Source organism: Marmota marmota, unplaced genomic scaffold, assembly GCF_001458135.2.
Source record: "Marmota marmota marmota unplaced genomic scaffold, marMar, whole genome shotgun sequence".
NCBI lineage: Eukaryota > Metazoa > Chordata > Mammalia > Rodentia > Sciuridae > Marmota > Marmota marmota.
In genome coordinates, this window is record NW_026000048.1 from 12,955,981 (window position 1) to 12,973,243 (window position 17,263).

At 38.5% G+C, this 17,263-nt stretch overlaps 1 protein-coding gene across 2 annotated transcripts in view; it reads right to left on the reverse strand.

Annotated features, from left to right (window-relative positions):
• Myo3a (myosin IIIA) overlaps positions 1-17,263 on the reverse strand; it is a 224,397-nt gene that overhangs the window by 30,614 nt on the left and 176,520 nt on the right. For both annotated transcript variants that reach the window (XM_015495223.2, XM_048812677.1), the window contains exons 26-30: positions 13,633-13,744; positions 10,790-10,952; positions 8,944-9,067; positions 4,392-5,274; positions 2,408-2,552 (exon numbers count right to left, since the gene is read on the reverse strand). In XM_015495223.2, coding sequence (XP_015350709.1) covers positions 2,408-2,552; positions 4,392-5,274; positions 8,944-9,067; positions 10,790-10,952; positions 13,633-13,744 — 1,427 coding nt within the window. The remainder of the gene's footprint in view (positions 1-2,407; positions 2,553-4,391; positions 5,275-8,943; positions 9,068-10,789; positions 10,953-13,632; positions 13,745-17,263) is intronic.

Below are 17,263 nucleotides of genomic sequence, written 5' to 3' on the forward strand. Positions count from 1 at the left end.
CTGGCCTTCCACATTTCCCTTCATGTGGTCAAATTCTATTCACGTAACGTGATCAGAATGATCTTTTAAAAAATGAAGTTGTTTGCCTATACCAAAGTTACATTTTTTTTTCACCACTACAATTCAGATTCACAAAAATATAACTTAATTTTCCTAAAACTAGACTTAATTTTTACTTCTTAGGGCTCATCTTTACTTTCTAGTATTTTTTTTTTAACAAGTCCTAGTTCAACTCAATTGCTTTCAATTGTCTTAGTGTCTAAGTAAACTTAGCCATTTTTGGTTTCTGACCTTCCCATTTGTCAGCTCAGGGCCACATCAAAGTTGGGGGTAGAGTGGGAGATTTCAGCATCTCTAAGGCATTAGTGAGGAGTGGACACCTGTTCTGTAGCCATTTTGGGCTGTTCAACAGCATCTGTTGAGTGACTTGTCCTGTCTAGTCTCTGGTCACTGGCATCAATGGCATCTTCCCTTACTCCTAGATTTTGGAATGTCAGGTCCACCCAGGTCCTTCTGTGCCTTCTGGGTCACTTCAGACCCTCTCAAGGTACTTTCTTTGCTACTCTTGGGCACTCAGGACAATTAGATGTTTGCCAATTTAGCCTTCAACAATTGTAGAATACATACCCTCTCCACCTCTATAGGGAACAAAAAGATTCTTCCTCTAAACCCAAAGGGTTAAAGAAATGGTTCTGACTTACAATCTATTTCATGTAAGCTAATAATTGATCTCTGATATTCTTCTTAAGTCCAAGTAAAACAATGGAAGATTAAAGAAGAAAGTGAATCATGACTTGATTTTCTAGTGTCATTCTGCTGCTTTTCAGGCCTCTCCAAAGTCCCTGGAAGTTCAAAAGTGATAGCCAGGCCACATACCAACAGCTTCCACAACCTCCCAAGGTGGTGCTTCCCACTTCCACCTCCTCTTTCCAGCCATGGACTTGGATAAACATGGACTTTATGAGCTGCTTTGCAGAGGTCCTGCCTGGCTTCCCCTGCATCCCCACACCTCTGCACCTCACTGCCCACACACACCAGCATAGCCACATGCAACCAAGTGGGAATCTGCCGCTGATACCTTCCTCCTCTGCCTAGTCACAGGTCATGTGCCTTGGGGCACAGATCATGGGCAACAGCCAACCTAAGGACCTCTGGGGTTTGACTTGTTAAAACTCTATTCTTTAAAGCAAAAGGTTGTGGCCAGAACTAGAGAGCAGGAGAGCATCAGCAGAAAGCACCCAAGTGCTAGCAGGTACACAGTTCTTTGGTTGAAGTTTTTTTGTTGAAGCTTTAAGCTTCGCCACATTCTTGACTTACAAAGCAATACGGCAGGGTAAATGATAGAAATATTGCCTATTTCCCCTCCCTCCCATGCTAGGAGAGTAGCTGAGCTTATCTTAGTATTTTATTGCCTCAGAGATTTTGTGAAGAAGAAATCAGAAGCTGTACAAGGCCCGTTGCTCTTCCTGTCTTTCCTAAAAGTCAAACTCATTCCAAAGATGGCATTAAGTATCTGGCAAGAAAGCAGAAGGCCTAAAAGAAAGTGAGGGAAAATAAATGCAGATTCTTTCAGAAAAATCTCCCAGAGGTCAGCTGGGTCCACATAGATGGGAATCCTGAAGCTTTGATCAGGCCACAGAGGGGAGGCCACCTGGAACATGGCGGACAGTGAGACTCCAGACCTCCAGTTCCCAGGTGCAGCCTGTAGGGTCTGAGAATAGCAGAGATTTTCAATTTGAAGGAGGCCAGCTGGGATGATGGGTATCCCAGCAGTAACTTCACAGACAAATGTCTGGCGAATGCAGACTCTATTTGACCTTCACTGGCCTCCCTCGGCCTTTGTACAGCCCTGTGGTGGGGGATTGATAATTAATGAAATAGAATTCTTCACCATTTTAGTTTGGTGCCAAGGGGACAGTGTATGACTGAGGCTGACCAGAAGAAAATTTTATAATGGTATTTCTTATGTATCTGGGTTTTGTTCATCTGAACAGAGATTTGCACTTTCCACCCTATACTCAAGCTTGCTCATACTGACCAAAGAAATAGAAATATTTCATGTGTTTGTTTTCTTTTATTGATTCTAAATCCTGGCCTACTTTCTCTAAACCATTGTTTATTGTTCCCTTCTGGGTGTCATATGACAAGTTCTAATTAAAGTGTGTAAAAGACAAAAAAAAAAAAGGTAAAAGAAGAAAACAAGAGGAGAAAGATGTATGAGAAGGTAGGAGGTGGGAAGAACATTCTGGAAAAATGTGTATATGCTTATAAGAAATGGAATGGAACAAAGGTTTCCCTGGAGACAGAACAAGTCACCTCAAATATACCAAATAATACAGGTGGGAAACTAATAAAGTGTCTGGCATTTTCTCCCCCGTTAGGAAGTTCTGGCTTTATTGATTTTTACCTGAGAGGCACTGCTGAGAAGAAACCCGTCCATTAATTGACTTACAGGGATCAACACCCAGATAAAGTGGCTTCAGTTGCTGTGACAAAATCATTTCATTCATTTTTTTCTGCAGAATGAAATATTCTTCAGATAACTTTGATATCTAAAAAGGTCACGTGTCAGAACAAATCAAGAAAAAGAATTTTTAGAATTCCATAGGAACACAGCGGTCTTCTGAATTCTTTATTAACATTCCCTGACACTCCCATGCCCTTCTTTCTCTAGAACCCACCCTGACTCCTGTACCAAAGGTCTGATATAGTCCTCACTTAACATAACTTCCCCCTTTGTGCTACTCACTCATCTCACATTTCTCATGAAAAAACTGACAAACATATGCTACAGTGTGCCATGCCATCTCCATCAAGTCCTTCCTGGGGTTCCTGAGATCTGACGTCTGCCCTTATCATTCTGCTGGGATTGCCTTTCTAATTCTATCCTGAGGAAGCCCTCTGCTGCCTTTCACTATGCTAAGCTTCCCTCCTTTTCTTTCTTTTTAAAGTATTTTTATTAGTTATAGATGGACACAATACCTTTATTTATTTATTTTTTTTATGTGGTGCTGAGAATGTAATCCAGTGCCTCACACATGCTAGGCAAGCACTTTCCCACTGAGCCACAACCTCAGCCCCTTCCCTTTTTTTCTTTCCAGTCTTAGCTTGACTTCAGGACAACTCTCTCTTTCCAACCTACCCACCTCTGACAACCTGGCTGTCCCGCTAGGGTTGCCTGTGGGCTCCTGCTTGTCTGCCTCTGTGGAGCACTGAATCTACCCCCATGGTGTCATTAGCCAGCCCCTGGTGGATGAATCCGTGATGCTAATTCTTTTTGGTGTCTCAGTGATATAGCAGGTCTAGGTTTAATCCCTGATTTGACTATTGGAGTGAGCAAATTTATGCACCAAATGTGAATTCACTATCCATTCATTCATGAATGTAAATTCACTATTTCCAGGTGCCTAAAAAAACCAAAATAGGGACTAGGTAAATTAATCAATGGCAGACCTCCACTGACAGCCAGAGGTTGGAGATGTTAGACCACTCCTATAGCACTAAGGTGGGGACCAAGGCCAATGATTGCATTTTTCATGGGCTCAGCTGCCACCAGAGACGAAAGGCAGATTGTAAGGGTTCAGGGATATTAGATGATACTTCCTTGAACTGGCCTATTATGATATTTCTTCTTATTTTATATACCATTGGCTACACTAGGAATTCATGTATTTTAGAGGTCACCAAGTTAAAACCTTTCACTTTATACAGGATAAAATAAAGTGCTAGGACAAAGTCATTTCCTTCAGGTTAAATGCCTAGAAAGAGCAGGAACTTAACAGGAACTGGTTCCTATATCTCCCCACAGTAATAATTTGTTAGAAATCCATATATGCGTGCCAGAAGCCCTAAAACCTGAGACATGCCTATGGGTGATATGAAATAATCTCCATGAGAGAATTTCTTGTGTTTTTTTTTCTTTGTGATCTTAATTATCCATGATCTGCTTATTATTGTGAGGGTTTCATTAGATACATATCTTACTATGACTACATATCTCATTTTAACATCTAATTATGCCTTTTCAACTAAAACTGGAGTCAGGGAGAAAGAATAGACTAGGGGGCTTACAAAACTTATATATTTTTTAGCAGTAACAAAAGGTCTCATAGAAACATGAAATTTTGCACTATCCGATCCCAGTCTTTTAAAACCTCTCCAGTATCCTCACTACATGAAGTTTCTACCACATTTTTTTTTGCTTTTTTTTTTAATCACAGTAAATTTTTTAAAAAGTATACAGCATTTAAATAGTATAATCCTCGAGACACTTAATTAAAAAGGTCTCAAACAGATGAAACAATGCATCAACTATTCATCATTTGTTTAATTAAGCTACTGGGTCATTCCCAGAGATTTATACTAGTAAATAAATTTGTTTGTATACATACCTCTTTTGAAAATATCGCCAAATCACAGGCTGCTTTTTCTGAAGTTGCTTTTGAGTATCTGTCATCCTTCATCTTGATATTGGGGGTTTCCTCATGTTTTGTGGGACAGGAATACACACTGTGGGTGTTTCTTGTTACTTCTCCTGGTGTTGCAAGAATCTTTTCATTCTTAAAAGAAGGAGACACCCTGCCCTCCCTTAGTTGCTGCCTTTGCATAAATCCCCCATATTTGTTCTGAGTGAACACAGCAGCTTTGCTTTCCTGTATCACTGGTTCAACGGGCCTCTCTTTGACTGCCTGGTCTCTCTGATGGCCTCTCTCCTGGCTGTACACGGATGAGTTCTGGGTAACTACAGAAGTCTTTTCTTTTTCTTTGCTATGATGTGCATTTTGAGAAACTGACCTTTGGTTAAGAGTAGGTTCCCAAGTCTTTTTAAAGGAATTCTCATTCTCAGCTAACCAAAGTCCTGGGTCGCATGGCCCTTCTGATAGGATCCCCTTTCCCAGATATGCTGCTTTTGATTCTTCAAAATTCCTTTCTTCAGTGTACCTCTGATAGTGACTCTGGATCACAGTGTTTTCCTCCTTTGTCTTTATTTTGTTTTCTTCTTGGTCTTTGATATACTTCTGTTTGGGGCTTACTTCTTCTGCCCAGGGGTGCCCGACGAGGTACAGTTCTTGATCAGCCTTTTCTCCATACACATTATTCACTTTTTGAGGAGTTTGATATCCTCTGTTACTCTCAACCGCATTGGTGGCTTCCCCTTTGGTTTTGAAAGTAGAAGCCTTCCCTACCAAAGGACTCCCTTTATTATTTGAAGCTGGAATCACAATTTCATTAGTAGATACTGCATTTTCTGTCTGTTTCTTCACAAAAGATTCCCTGCACAAAAAATATTAGATCTGAATACATGATGATACTAAACGAGAGCTTATTACTTCTTTTGGCAACAGCTACAAGCCATAAAAGGGTGGGAGAAAAACAAAAGGAGCAAAAAGAGCTCAAAAAAAATTTTATCAAGTCACATTAATCAAGAGCTTCCCAAAATGTTCTCTCTACTCTATTCTACAACTATTTGAATAATGAGAAAACAAGTTTCAGCTTAGAGGCAGATACAGCAAGCACACAAAGATCCATATTTTCATTTCACGAGATATCCAAAATTCTAGGAATTTAATTGTATCATTTTTAGAACAAAATGCCATGTGATGAGAGGTTGTGGGAAACATGCCTAGTTTTGAGACCAGTAAGCTGAGTGTGTACATGAGGTTCAGGTAGATAGTTTAATAACCACCAAGTATATTGATCACAGGAAATAGCTTACAAAATTAAAGCTAGAGCAGTGTCCTGATACAGCTCATGATTGTTGTTGCTTTGCCAATATCCTTTAAAACTGATTTCACCTTAACTTGAAGATAAGGAAATTGTTCTTCTTTATAGCTCCCCCTCCTCTGCAAGCCAAGGCCAAAACCCTCACAAGAGCAATACAGACATGAAAATGGCATTTAGAATCATGGCATTTGCAGGTAAATGGATGGCGTTGGAGAAGATAATGCTAAGTGAAGTTAGCCAATCCCCCCAAAACAAATGCTGAATGTTTTCTCTGATATAAGGAAGCTGACTCCTAGTGGGGTAGGGAGGGGGAGTTTGGGAGGAATAAATGAACTCTAGATAGGGCACAGGGGTGAAAGGGAAAGGGAAGAGGCAGGGGATTAGCAAGGATGGTGGCATGTGATAGTCATCATTATCCAAAGTACATGTATAAGGACATGAATTGGTGTCAATATACTTTATATACAACCAGAGATATGAAAAATTGTGCTGTATATGTGTAATAAGAATTGTAATGCATTCCACTGTCATTTATTTTTTTTAAAAATCAATTAAACAATAGCATTTAGGTGGAGTTAAAAAGTCACAACGTGGCATTCTAATACCTCTCCCTTCTCTCTGGGGGGGCTTGTGCTCAACACTTCCAAATCAGCCCAGAACACATGTGAGAGTTTTGGTCTTTTGCAATTTGGTTGTGAAGAAGGACTCTTCTGTGAGTCAAAGGTGGAAAAATCTCCTGGGACTCCATTTTCTTAATACCACTGACCACTTGTTAGGCTTTCTCTGGCATCTTCTGAAGGCCTATCAGAATCTTGGATGAAACAGAAAACAATGCAGGGAACCATGAATCCCCACCATCATTTCGAAGAGTGGCCATGCTAGTAATTAAATACTTCATCTTAATTAAACTCACCAGGATATTTATATTTAATCAAAATAGGCAACTAATGCGAGAAGATAAGCATGTAATCTCTAAATGTCTACACTCCACGAAAAAAAAAATTATAAGTTAGTATTGAGACTTCAAATGCATCTTACTGGTAAGACCTTGTATGCACTGCTCAAATTGCCAGGTCCATCCCACATGAGTTACATGTCTGAATTCATGCTACAGGACATTCCACTGTGTGCCAGGGGCAAGCACAGCACCTGGAGGACCTAAAGATGTGCAAAGATGCTTCTCAGGAGAACCTTTCAGAGCTCCAGCAGGGGAAGGACTGGTGATGGTCTCTTCTGACTCCTGCTGGAGAGGGTGGGAGGGCTCCACCTTTTTCCAAATCCTAAGTGTAGTTTTCTAGGTCACAGGTCAGGGGCTGCTCAAGGAAGGGTAAAGGAAAGCAAGGGTTTCAGGTGGCTGCAGGAAAGGAAAGTCAGAAGTCGTGGAGGGCTGAGGGTGCTAGAGAGCAGAGCTTGGTAAGTGGGTGTGTGCCAGGTGCGCCTGCCTCACTTTCCCTGACATTTCTCTTTCCTGCCTCTGAACGTCCCTTGATTCTCTACTTGTACTTTTTCTTAGAAATTAAATTTATTTTAACTGATGTATAAAACACAAAAGTTATACATATTAATGGGGTACTGGGTGATGTTTCAGTACATGTAGCCATTGTGTCATTGGGTTAAACATATTAATTTCCTCCAACTTTATCACTTTTTTATGGCAAAAACATTCAAAATCCTTGTACTTCTTTTATGTCTGGTTTTGCAGTGCACTGCCTCTGACAGGCCAATAAATGTCAAATTCCCCATGCCAGTCCATGTGGGGAAGGTTTCTCATTCACATTCATGTGCTCTAAAGTGGATCTGACATGTAGTAGATGCTTAATAAGTATCTGCTAAATTGAAAGCTAACCCTTGGTGTCCTCAGAAGGTGGAAGCAAATCAGTATCTAACTGAACATCAGACTTCCTCATTAAATGTAATATCTAAACGTAGTAATTTAAATTCTCCAAGTAGTAATTTCTAAAAGTAGTAAAATTGGTGTTTCTTTCTTCCATCTGCAACCAGTTTATGTATCTCAGGTGTCACAGATAGCATCCATCTTCCTGTCCCTGAGATATGCAGGTGGTCATTCTGAAGTTCGCTGGACTGTTTTATAACTAGTAACAAGGAGAAACAACTTACTTGGACTGTTTGTTACAGGCAAGGACAAAGAGCATATATGCAGGTCTTTGAATACACAAAAAACTGAAGACACCACCAAATGCCTTTGCATTTCAGATAAACATTGTGTTTGTCAAACAAGGAAACAAGGCTGGCCTGGGTGTCATAGGGAGAGTGTGGGTGAAGGGGAGGGGAAGAAATGGTAGGAAAACCATCTATGGGATTCACTATTGGATCAGTGTGTTGGGTGAGAGAATACCAGGTGTGGGTGAGTGGGGAGAGAAGGACACCATCTCTTCTTCTATCTCATTCTTTCACACCTTCTGTGGCCAGCTCTGATGTTAAAGTTGGGGCTGGAATGATCTTTACCTCCCTGGAGAATCAGTCACTTATCTTTTGATCAATTCAAGTTTCTCCACGTAGGCAACATTTAGGTATTTTCTCTTCCTTAATTTTTATCATGAAGGCAGGGTTCCCTCCTCCTTACCCTCTCCAAACTCCTTGCATATTTTAACCCATTTCATTAGAAATGTACTTATGGGTCATATTTCTTTACCATGAAGATGGAAGCAATTTGTTGAGATTTTATTTCATTTATCTATGTGTGCCCACTGCGTAGCATACAGCTTGCTGAATAAATGAGTTCAGGTGATCTGCTCATATGCGCTTGGAAACATACATAAGAAATTTCAAAAGTAGAAAGGGCAACTGGTGATTATGATTTAGTGGACACTGGCATATTGGCTCTTAAGACTACAGAAATGAATGAATGGACCCAAGGACACTGTTTAGATGAGGAGAGGTATTTGAATGTGGGGAAAGGGAGAATTATTATCAAAGGACACTCATTCTTTGGAACAGAACTACTTCCAGAAAGCAGTCTGGTAGAGGCCAAGGGGAGCCACAGCACAGCACCCTGGGAAGGAAAGTGTGATCATCAGCGTGAGATACCAATGACCTCCCAGCTAAGATAAGAGCACGAGGGTGGCCACTGCATGTTCACTGACATTTTTTGGGTCAGTACCTGGTTAGTATGAGAGGGACTGTGAACACTGTTCTATGACCTTATTGGTTTGAAAAAACCTTTGTTTCAAAATGGCACAAGAAAGAACATCATTCTACCTCTTATTTTCAAAGTTTTTCTTGTAGTCAGGTTCTTGATCACACATCTGGATGGTTGCTCCTGCTGTGTTTTTCATGTTAACCATTTCTTTTCTTTGTTTCCTGGCTAGATGTCCTCTTGCAGCTGAAACATGCAAGGCCCAAAGCAGTGTTGAACAGAAACAAGTGGTTTTGACCATCAATGTCAAAGGGAAAATGAAATTAAAGATGCCACATAGAAAATAGTTTTTTTTTTTAAAATGGGCTCAGTGACAAGATGCTTCTAGATACAATTTACAGTCATAGACTCCCTGAAGGGTCTTTCATACCCAGGGAAGGACTAAAATAAAACTAGAATGATATAGATGAACCAAGTCAATGACAAAATTGCAGAAAATCTGCCAATGATTATTTTCCTTTTTTTTTTTTTTTTGTTATGTTCTACTCTTCATGGGAGAAAGTCCTTATTATCTATATCTAACTGCAGGTTTTGGACATTTGGCCAATTGTCCTTGGGGCCTGATACATTTCAGAATTTGGATTACAGAATTTTGTTTTAGTCTAGTGCAGTGCGTGTGTACCTGAGGTCCCAGTTACTCAGGAGGCTGAAGTGGGAGGGCTGTTTGAGTCCAGGAGTTTGAGACTAGCCTGGATGACATAGAAAGTCCCCACCTCAGACCCAACAGAAGTATTTTATTTTAGAGAGGAAACAGTGAGTGATATTGCCTATTCTGTAACATTCCTCATGTCAAGAAAGCACCCCATATGAAACGAATGAATACTTCAGAAAAATGGAATATTTCAACTCAATGGAATGAATACAGAACTGCACATAACTTCACTTTATATTAGGACATGTTCCACTGCCAAATGATTTCTGAAAGACTTGTTTTCAGAGCTTTGTGCATTTCAGAACTGTGGATGAAAGATTAGATCTCAAATTATAGGGACTGCATTTTGATGTCTTAGCGAGAAGTTCACAGCTTAAAATTCCAAAAGAGATAATGATGACCTGCTATTGATTGATGGAACTGGGACTGGGATGCGACTGTCTTGAATGTCAATTATTCCCACCACAAATCAATTTTCTGCAGAATACAACTATACACCTTTAGAGGATCATAAAATCGACTTAGGGGCCAAAATCTAGCATCTAAAAATGAAATGAAATAGACTAGAATAGAAGATATCAGAGTGTATTGCTGTGTGTATGTATCAGGTTATCACATAAAATACATGTTTTACTACGGGTATCCAGTCGAAAATGTTTGAATGACATGGTACCAACCGTACTAGGCTCTATTTAAATTTAGTATCCTGTAGAAAAATAGACAGCAAAATACACAGTCTATTAACATTTTAAGAAGAATTTGTGAAGGAAAGTATGATTATAGATATTATTTCCCTAGAGCTAGTAAAAAGAAATGAATGCCCTTTAACAAAATAAAATTTAATTAAGTTGTCAAAAATTATGGCAAGTGTAACCTTTGGAATACAGTAGGAAAAATCTCATTGTCAGATGAATTATAATACTGTAATATGATTCTTGAGATCCATAATTAATTCAATAATTTGCCATATCTTGTGCAATAGGTCAATTGCATTTCACTAGTCCTTGACAGAAAATTTAAAAGTTATTTTACTTGAAACAAAAAATTATTCAAATATTAGAAGTGTCAGTCACTGAAACAATCTGATTAGATTTAACATAGAGGAAAATATCAAGGCTACCCAGACTGGGGGTAAACATATAAGCTACATGAAAATTGGAGGTCTGTATATAGCAAGTGCTAGAAGATCTGATTTCATGCCTATATCAAAACAGAACATTATGCTTTGTTACATTGTGAAGTGTCTGAGTAATTACCTGACTGAATTATTATAGCACTTTCTTTCCTTTTCTGTTGTATTTTTTGGTATCTTCTTGAACTCAAGAATGCTCTGACACAGGCTTGAATCAAAATGAGCTTGTCAATGGCTTCTTTCCGCATTAGATTTAACTGTTCCACGTGATAATATTTAAGGAACACCTTAAAAGAATTAAAATAAAATGTAAATAAAACCATGGCACACAAATGTAAAGCAATCATGTGCTATGCTTTGAAGAACAAATAGGCTGTATAGTCAATCTCTTTTAGATTTTGGGAATCACTTATCTTTTGCTTGTTTGGCCCCAGAAAACCATTCTCTGAGTAAAAAGCAGAAGATGGCAATGATACTGCTCATTCACAACAGGAAATTTTGGGTTCTGTCAGATGCAATAATTAGAGTGAAGGATGTTGAGCTCTTCTAGAAAAATTTTAGCATCCTGTATTCTGGGTTTAAGCAAATTTTTATGCCGTAAGTGAAAAAAAGACAATGATACTTCCCAGAGACAATACAGTTATTTGTTTGTCAACTGTTTATTTAGACCTCTTATGTGTACTTATCTGGTGGGGATACAAAGATGAATAAGACAGGGGCACTTTCCTTTAGGAGCTTATAGGGTGTCAGTGGAGGGTGTAAGGCAAAGAGAGTGACCCAGGCAGGGTTAATTAACCCCATAAATCCAAAGTCTTTAATTCTGTGAATATTTCAATGAAATTGACATCAATGAATTAAAATAGGTTGGGAATCACAATCCAGAGCTTATATATACTTTATGCATATTTTGTATATGTGGAATATTTCAAATGCTCTAATCATTCACTTCTTATTTTCTCAAAAGAACAGAAAGCTAAAAACATACTATTTATTTCAAAAGTTACTGTAAGTGCTATTTTTTTTTTTTTTTGCTCAATTTAAGTTTTTATACGTATACCACATCTGGGAGGCTGGGATTTAACATATTAACAATGTTCTCACTAGATCTAAATGCCATCTTCTAGAAAGGAGGGCTGACTTTGGATAACTCTAAAAAAATTAAAAGAAATGGCAAAAGGGAAGGGGTATGAAGATCTGGAGTGTTCTTCTCATTTTAGAATTTTTAGCTTCCCCATTCTCCCTAATGAAATAAAAAGGTTTTTTGTTTCTGATAGATAATTTTTTTTGATAGATAGATAAAGGTCACTTCAAAGACTTTATTGAATCTATCAAGAAAGTCACTTAAATTCATATTTTATGGCTGACTCATGACACTTGGTAACCCTGCATGGAGGATCTCTCAGTGTTCCATTGAACTTGAAAAACTTGGTACCCACATGTAAATAGTTTAGCATTATAGATTTTGATTGGATTCAGTTTTAATTACTACAGGATTCTACATGTTAATGTATTGAGTCCATTCTGCTGTTGACAATTCATTTAAAATTCAATCTGTTTGAAAAGGTCATCTTTTTTTTTTGCATAACATTAGAAATGTCCTTATATTAAATACTTTTATCCATGTTAATGAGTTAGAAAAGGTGAAGTGGAAAAATACAAATAGCTTTAAAATGCTACTTAAATATCATGCAAAACTGGGATGGCAAAGGGCCTTTTTACAAGTTAAAACTCCATTTGAAGTTAAGCATGTGTTTCAGACCATAAATGATGAAATTTCAGCCTGACAGAATTCATTTTTGTGAGCATCTAAAAGAAAACAGTGTGAATAAAATATGTATCTTTCTTTTCAATGCCAGAATTTTCCCTGTCTAAATATTAAAGTAAATATGGATTACTGAACGTGTAAGACATTGAGTCTAAGGTAGACTTTTTTTTTTTAATCCTGTACACTATTTAAGGACTAACACCTCATCTGAACATTATGAAAATTCTCTCTCAATCCTCCAGCCCCCAAGAAACAATACAAATTTCTTTGCAAATGTGGAAGTTTGTCTTGGCACTGCTGTGGTGTGGCTGATAATAATTACCCTTAAATGGCCAATCTATGAATATCTCTTCACTTATGCTCAGCCCATTATGTTATCCTCCCCAGTGATGCGTTCAGCACACCCTAAGATACATTTAGTGTGCACTGGTACCCTGTTTATTTCCTTATCTTTATCTTGTGATCCTAAGAGGATATCTGAAAATCCCAAAGCAGCTACCCTCCACACAGCTACCATCTTATTTCCATATTCAAGAAAGGTTGTAACTTTCTACTTTATTCTCAAAGGGATTAAATAGGATAAGATCCCACTGGTTCTCAAAGCTAAAAATAGACACACCACTATCAAAGCACATAAAGCAAGTCTAGTAATAATGGTGAATATTTGACTCTAGATAAATTTCAAAATTTATAATAGAAGAAAACTTGAGAACAACAAAAAAAGAAAAACAGGAATACTGTTTTGATCACTTTGATTCTCTACAGCTTTTCAACTATTCGTTGGTGATTACAATAGGGAAATTGTATCAGTCTGTTTCCAGTACCATTTGAAGTAAAGTATATTCATGATAAATCTTGTCTGTTTTTGAATAAATCTTTGAGATGCATTTTTCTTTGAGATAATTTTTTTCTTGCATTTGTTAAAAGAAACCTTTAGGAAGAACAAAAGTATTTAATTTTGATGAAGGAAATCTTTATGGATTTGTAAATTTCTATCTCCTATTTTAAAACAGGATTCATAAGAAGTCATAATATTTTCTTTTTTTTTTTGCAGTTCTTGGGGTCAAATCCAGGGCTTCAAGCCTGCCCGGCAAGTGCTCTACCACCGAGCTACATCGATCCCTACAATACTTTCAATCACTGTTAAATGTTATAATTCTCAATAAATCATTGCTTCCCAAGAAAATTACATGAAGTGTTACTTTTGTTTTTCCAAGAGCCCAGTTATCAAGGCCAGCTTTTTCCAGAATGGTGGCACAGGTGTCAGGGCTCACGGGGGGCTCTTCACTGGACTTGTAGCAGAGAACATAGTACCTGAAAACAGAAAAAAGAAATGGTTAGCACCATTCAGTGGAGTGGCTCAACATCTCAGCAGCCTGGTGGCTACTCTACAGCTTTGTCCTGGGGAGGGGAAGAGAATCCCAGACTTAATGCAGGGGACACTTTAGGAATTCTCAGAGAAGCTTCAAAGCACATCAGTTCCAGGCCACTCTAAAAGCAAGCCAGTCTATTTGTATACATGTGAGTGTTGGTTTTCATTTTTCTGATTGTTTTTCAATGCTGAGATCCGCCATAAAAACTCTTTTCATGCAAAACAACAAAAATAATTTTTTTAAAAGGAAACTTTCTCTGTGGACTAAAAGCAGAAGGATTGCAGAGGGAAAGCTTTTATTCTTTAGTCTCCTTCCCAACAACACAGGAACCTGATCTTAAAATTGGGTGAAGGAGTTTAATTCTACCTTAACTTTCCACCACTGAATACACACCTTCCATGGTTGTTTTTCCTTGTGTTATTCTGTGTCCCTTTCTGGAGTTTTTTTTGCTGTTGTATGAATCCATCAATAGTTGAGGGAGGAAGGGAGGAAGGGGTTAATGCAGGAAAGAACTGAAAGAGTATGTGAGGTCCTTGGGCTGAACCATAAAATTTATTGGGGAAGGGGATGAGTTAAAGGAAGGAAAATTAGTTTACGTGGTCAAGGATCTTGGGCAAAAAGGAAGATACTTAGTGTTTTCAGCACTTCATGATTTTTATTTGATGTCTGGGGGTAAGATCGACCTCCAAGTCAAATGGAAATGAAGCAGCAAGTTTTAGTAGATTTTGAATTTTAACACAGAGAAATGAGAGTGGCTCCTAATCTGTAAAGCTGGACATGCCAGGTGACTTCATTTAAGTATCAACTCCATGACATTTGTCCTATCCATACACTTCATATATATGATATCATTTAATGCTAATAAGCACATGTAAAATAGTCACTATTATTATCAATCCTATTTGCAGATGAGGAAACTGAAGCTTGAATTAGTCAAACCACTGTGCATAGGTGCTGAGTGGGAAGTGGAGCTGACCTCAGTGGATTCCTAGTGTAAGGAGTCATTGGAAATAACTACAGTAAAATCGTAGTGCTACAGTATGGATCCTTCATGTGTGGACGGCTTGTTCCCTGGAGTGGCACTGTTGTGAGGCTGTGAAATCTTTAAGAGGTGGGAACCTATGTCTTCATCAGGCGTATACCCTTGAAAAGGATACTGGGACGCCTACCCATTCCTTTTCTTCTTTCCTTCCTTCCTTCCCTGTCTCCCATGGGGTAAGTGGTCTTGCTCTAGCACATGAACATAATGTGCTGTCACAGGCCCAAGGCACTGGGGTTGGATGATCATGGACTGAAACTTCCAAATAGTGAGCCAGAAGAAACGCTTTCTCTTTAAAAGTTGATTATCCAAGGTATCCCAGTTATCATGATGGAATGCTGACTCTCACACCTAGTGTCTTATGCAAAGTGAGGTCACCTGGCATATCTTCCCTTAAGACTGCTTTCTTATCACAAAACAGAAGAGTTTATCTACAATGGATCAGATAAAAAGCCTGAGGAATTCTGCACCCTATAAAGAGGATTAGTCAAAGGAAGGCAGGACAGAGGGAGGCTATTTAAATCCTATTTACACCCCCACAAGATGTTTACAAATTGTTCTGCTTTCCTAAGGGGGTATGCCAATGTGGATGACAGCTTTCAAATCAGTGACAGAGAAAAGGGTTAGCCTTTTATTTCTGGAACTTCCTGTTATTCAGAACAGCTATTCATGTGTTTTCTAGATGCTGAGTTTCCCCCCCCCCCCTTCCTTATTTATCACGAAGTAATTTGCTATTCTATAATAACAGAGGGCTTTGGAATACTTTAAAGAATTTATTCTCATTTTTGATCTAAATAAATAAGCTACTTTCAATGACAACATTGTCAACACAATAAATTTAGTCCTCCTCATGGTTCACATTCTAAAACCATGGTTATTTTAGAAAGTATAAAGTTAGCTTGGCATGGACGGTTCTCTCTTTGTAATTTTAATCCTACTGTTTTCCTCATTTTATCTTCTGTCACTTCCTACCACCCACTCTGCCAATCCAGTCCAATCCAAGTCCTCGTAGCTTTTGGCACACCAGCTTGAACACCAAGAAAGCTCCTTCCTGTCGTCTCCACTGCCAGATCCCAAGTCATATCCAAGTCAGATCCCAGTTTGAGCCTTTCTTCTTAATAACCTGGAGATTACTCTTACCCTCCCCACTCTTCCAGTATGTGTACCATTATCTTGGAGTTGGTATTTCTTATTAACATTATTATTGTTTGGTACTGGGGATTTATTCAGAGGCACTCAATCACTGAGGCACATCCCCAGCCCTATTTTGTATTTTGTTTAGAGATAGGGTCTCAGTGAGTGGCTTAGTACCTTGCTGTTGCTGAGGCTGGCTTTGAACTCGCAATCCTCCTGCCTCAGCCTCCTGAGCTGCTGGGATTACAGGTGTGTGCCACATGCCCAATGTGGACTTGGCATTTATTACCTTGCATTGTCTCCTTAATTTTCTGTGTCTAAAGCTCTAATAGCTCTAATTGAATTGTAAATTCTTGAAGATAAAGCCAGTTTTAAAACTCTGTGTCTCCTGCTCAGCACAGTGACTTATTTATATACACACAGGAACAAAAGCACTGAAATTTAAGGGGGATTATATTAATATGACATTACCAATATTTATATTAATAATTCAACAAGTTACAGGTATGTTCTTCCAAATCATGCCATGTACGATAATAGGGTCAAATTGTAATTTCAATTTGAAACTCCTTTGTATCTAGGATTTTGGGGCTAGCTGCTTTCAAGGACAGAATGGAGAATTTACCTATTAGCCAATGAGAAATTTCAATGCATTTATGTCTTACTTTGGATACAGAATTGGGTCTGGTCTGGAGGGAGTAGTCAATGATTAGATCTAGCTATATGTCTAATTCTAAAACTTAAAGTTTTAAAATTGTCTTAAAGAACTATAAAAATTCTTTAATATAAAAGCTACCACCATATTGATATATAATTTTGATATCCACCATGAAAAAAATGGTAGGGTTTTCTTGATTTCAAGGCACTTCAAAGGATTACCTTTCTTTCCTTTTCCAGGTCTCTAAAGAAAAAAAAAATTATCCCAAACTACTATGAATTATCAAAAATATGAGAGTCAGCAGAAAGAATTAAAATTCTCAACTGGGTGTGGTGTGGTGGCCCATGCCTATAATCCCAGTGGCTCGGGAAGCTGAGGCAGGAGGATTACAAGTTTAAAGCCAGCCTCAGCAACTTAGTAGACCCTGTCTCAAAATAGAAAATAAAAAGGGCTGGTGGGGAAAAGGGTACACTTGTACATTGCTGGTGGGACTGCAAATTGGTGCAGCCAATTTGGAAAGCAGTATGGAGATTTCTTGGAAAGATGGGAATGGAGCCACCATTTGACCCAGCTATTCCCCTTCTTGGTCTATTCCCTAAAGACCTAAAAAGAGCATGCTACAGGGACAC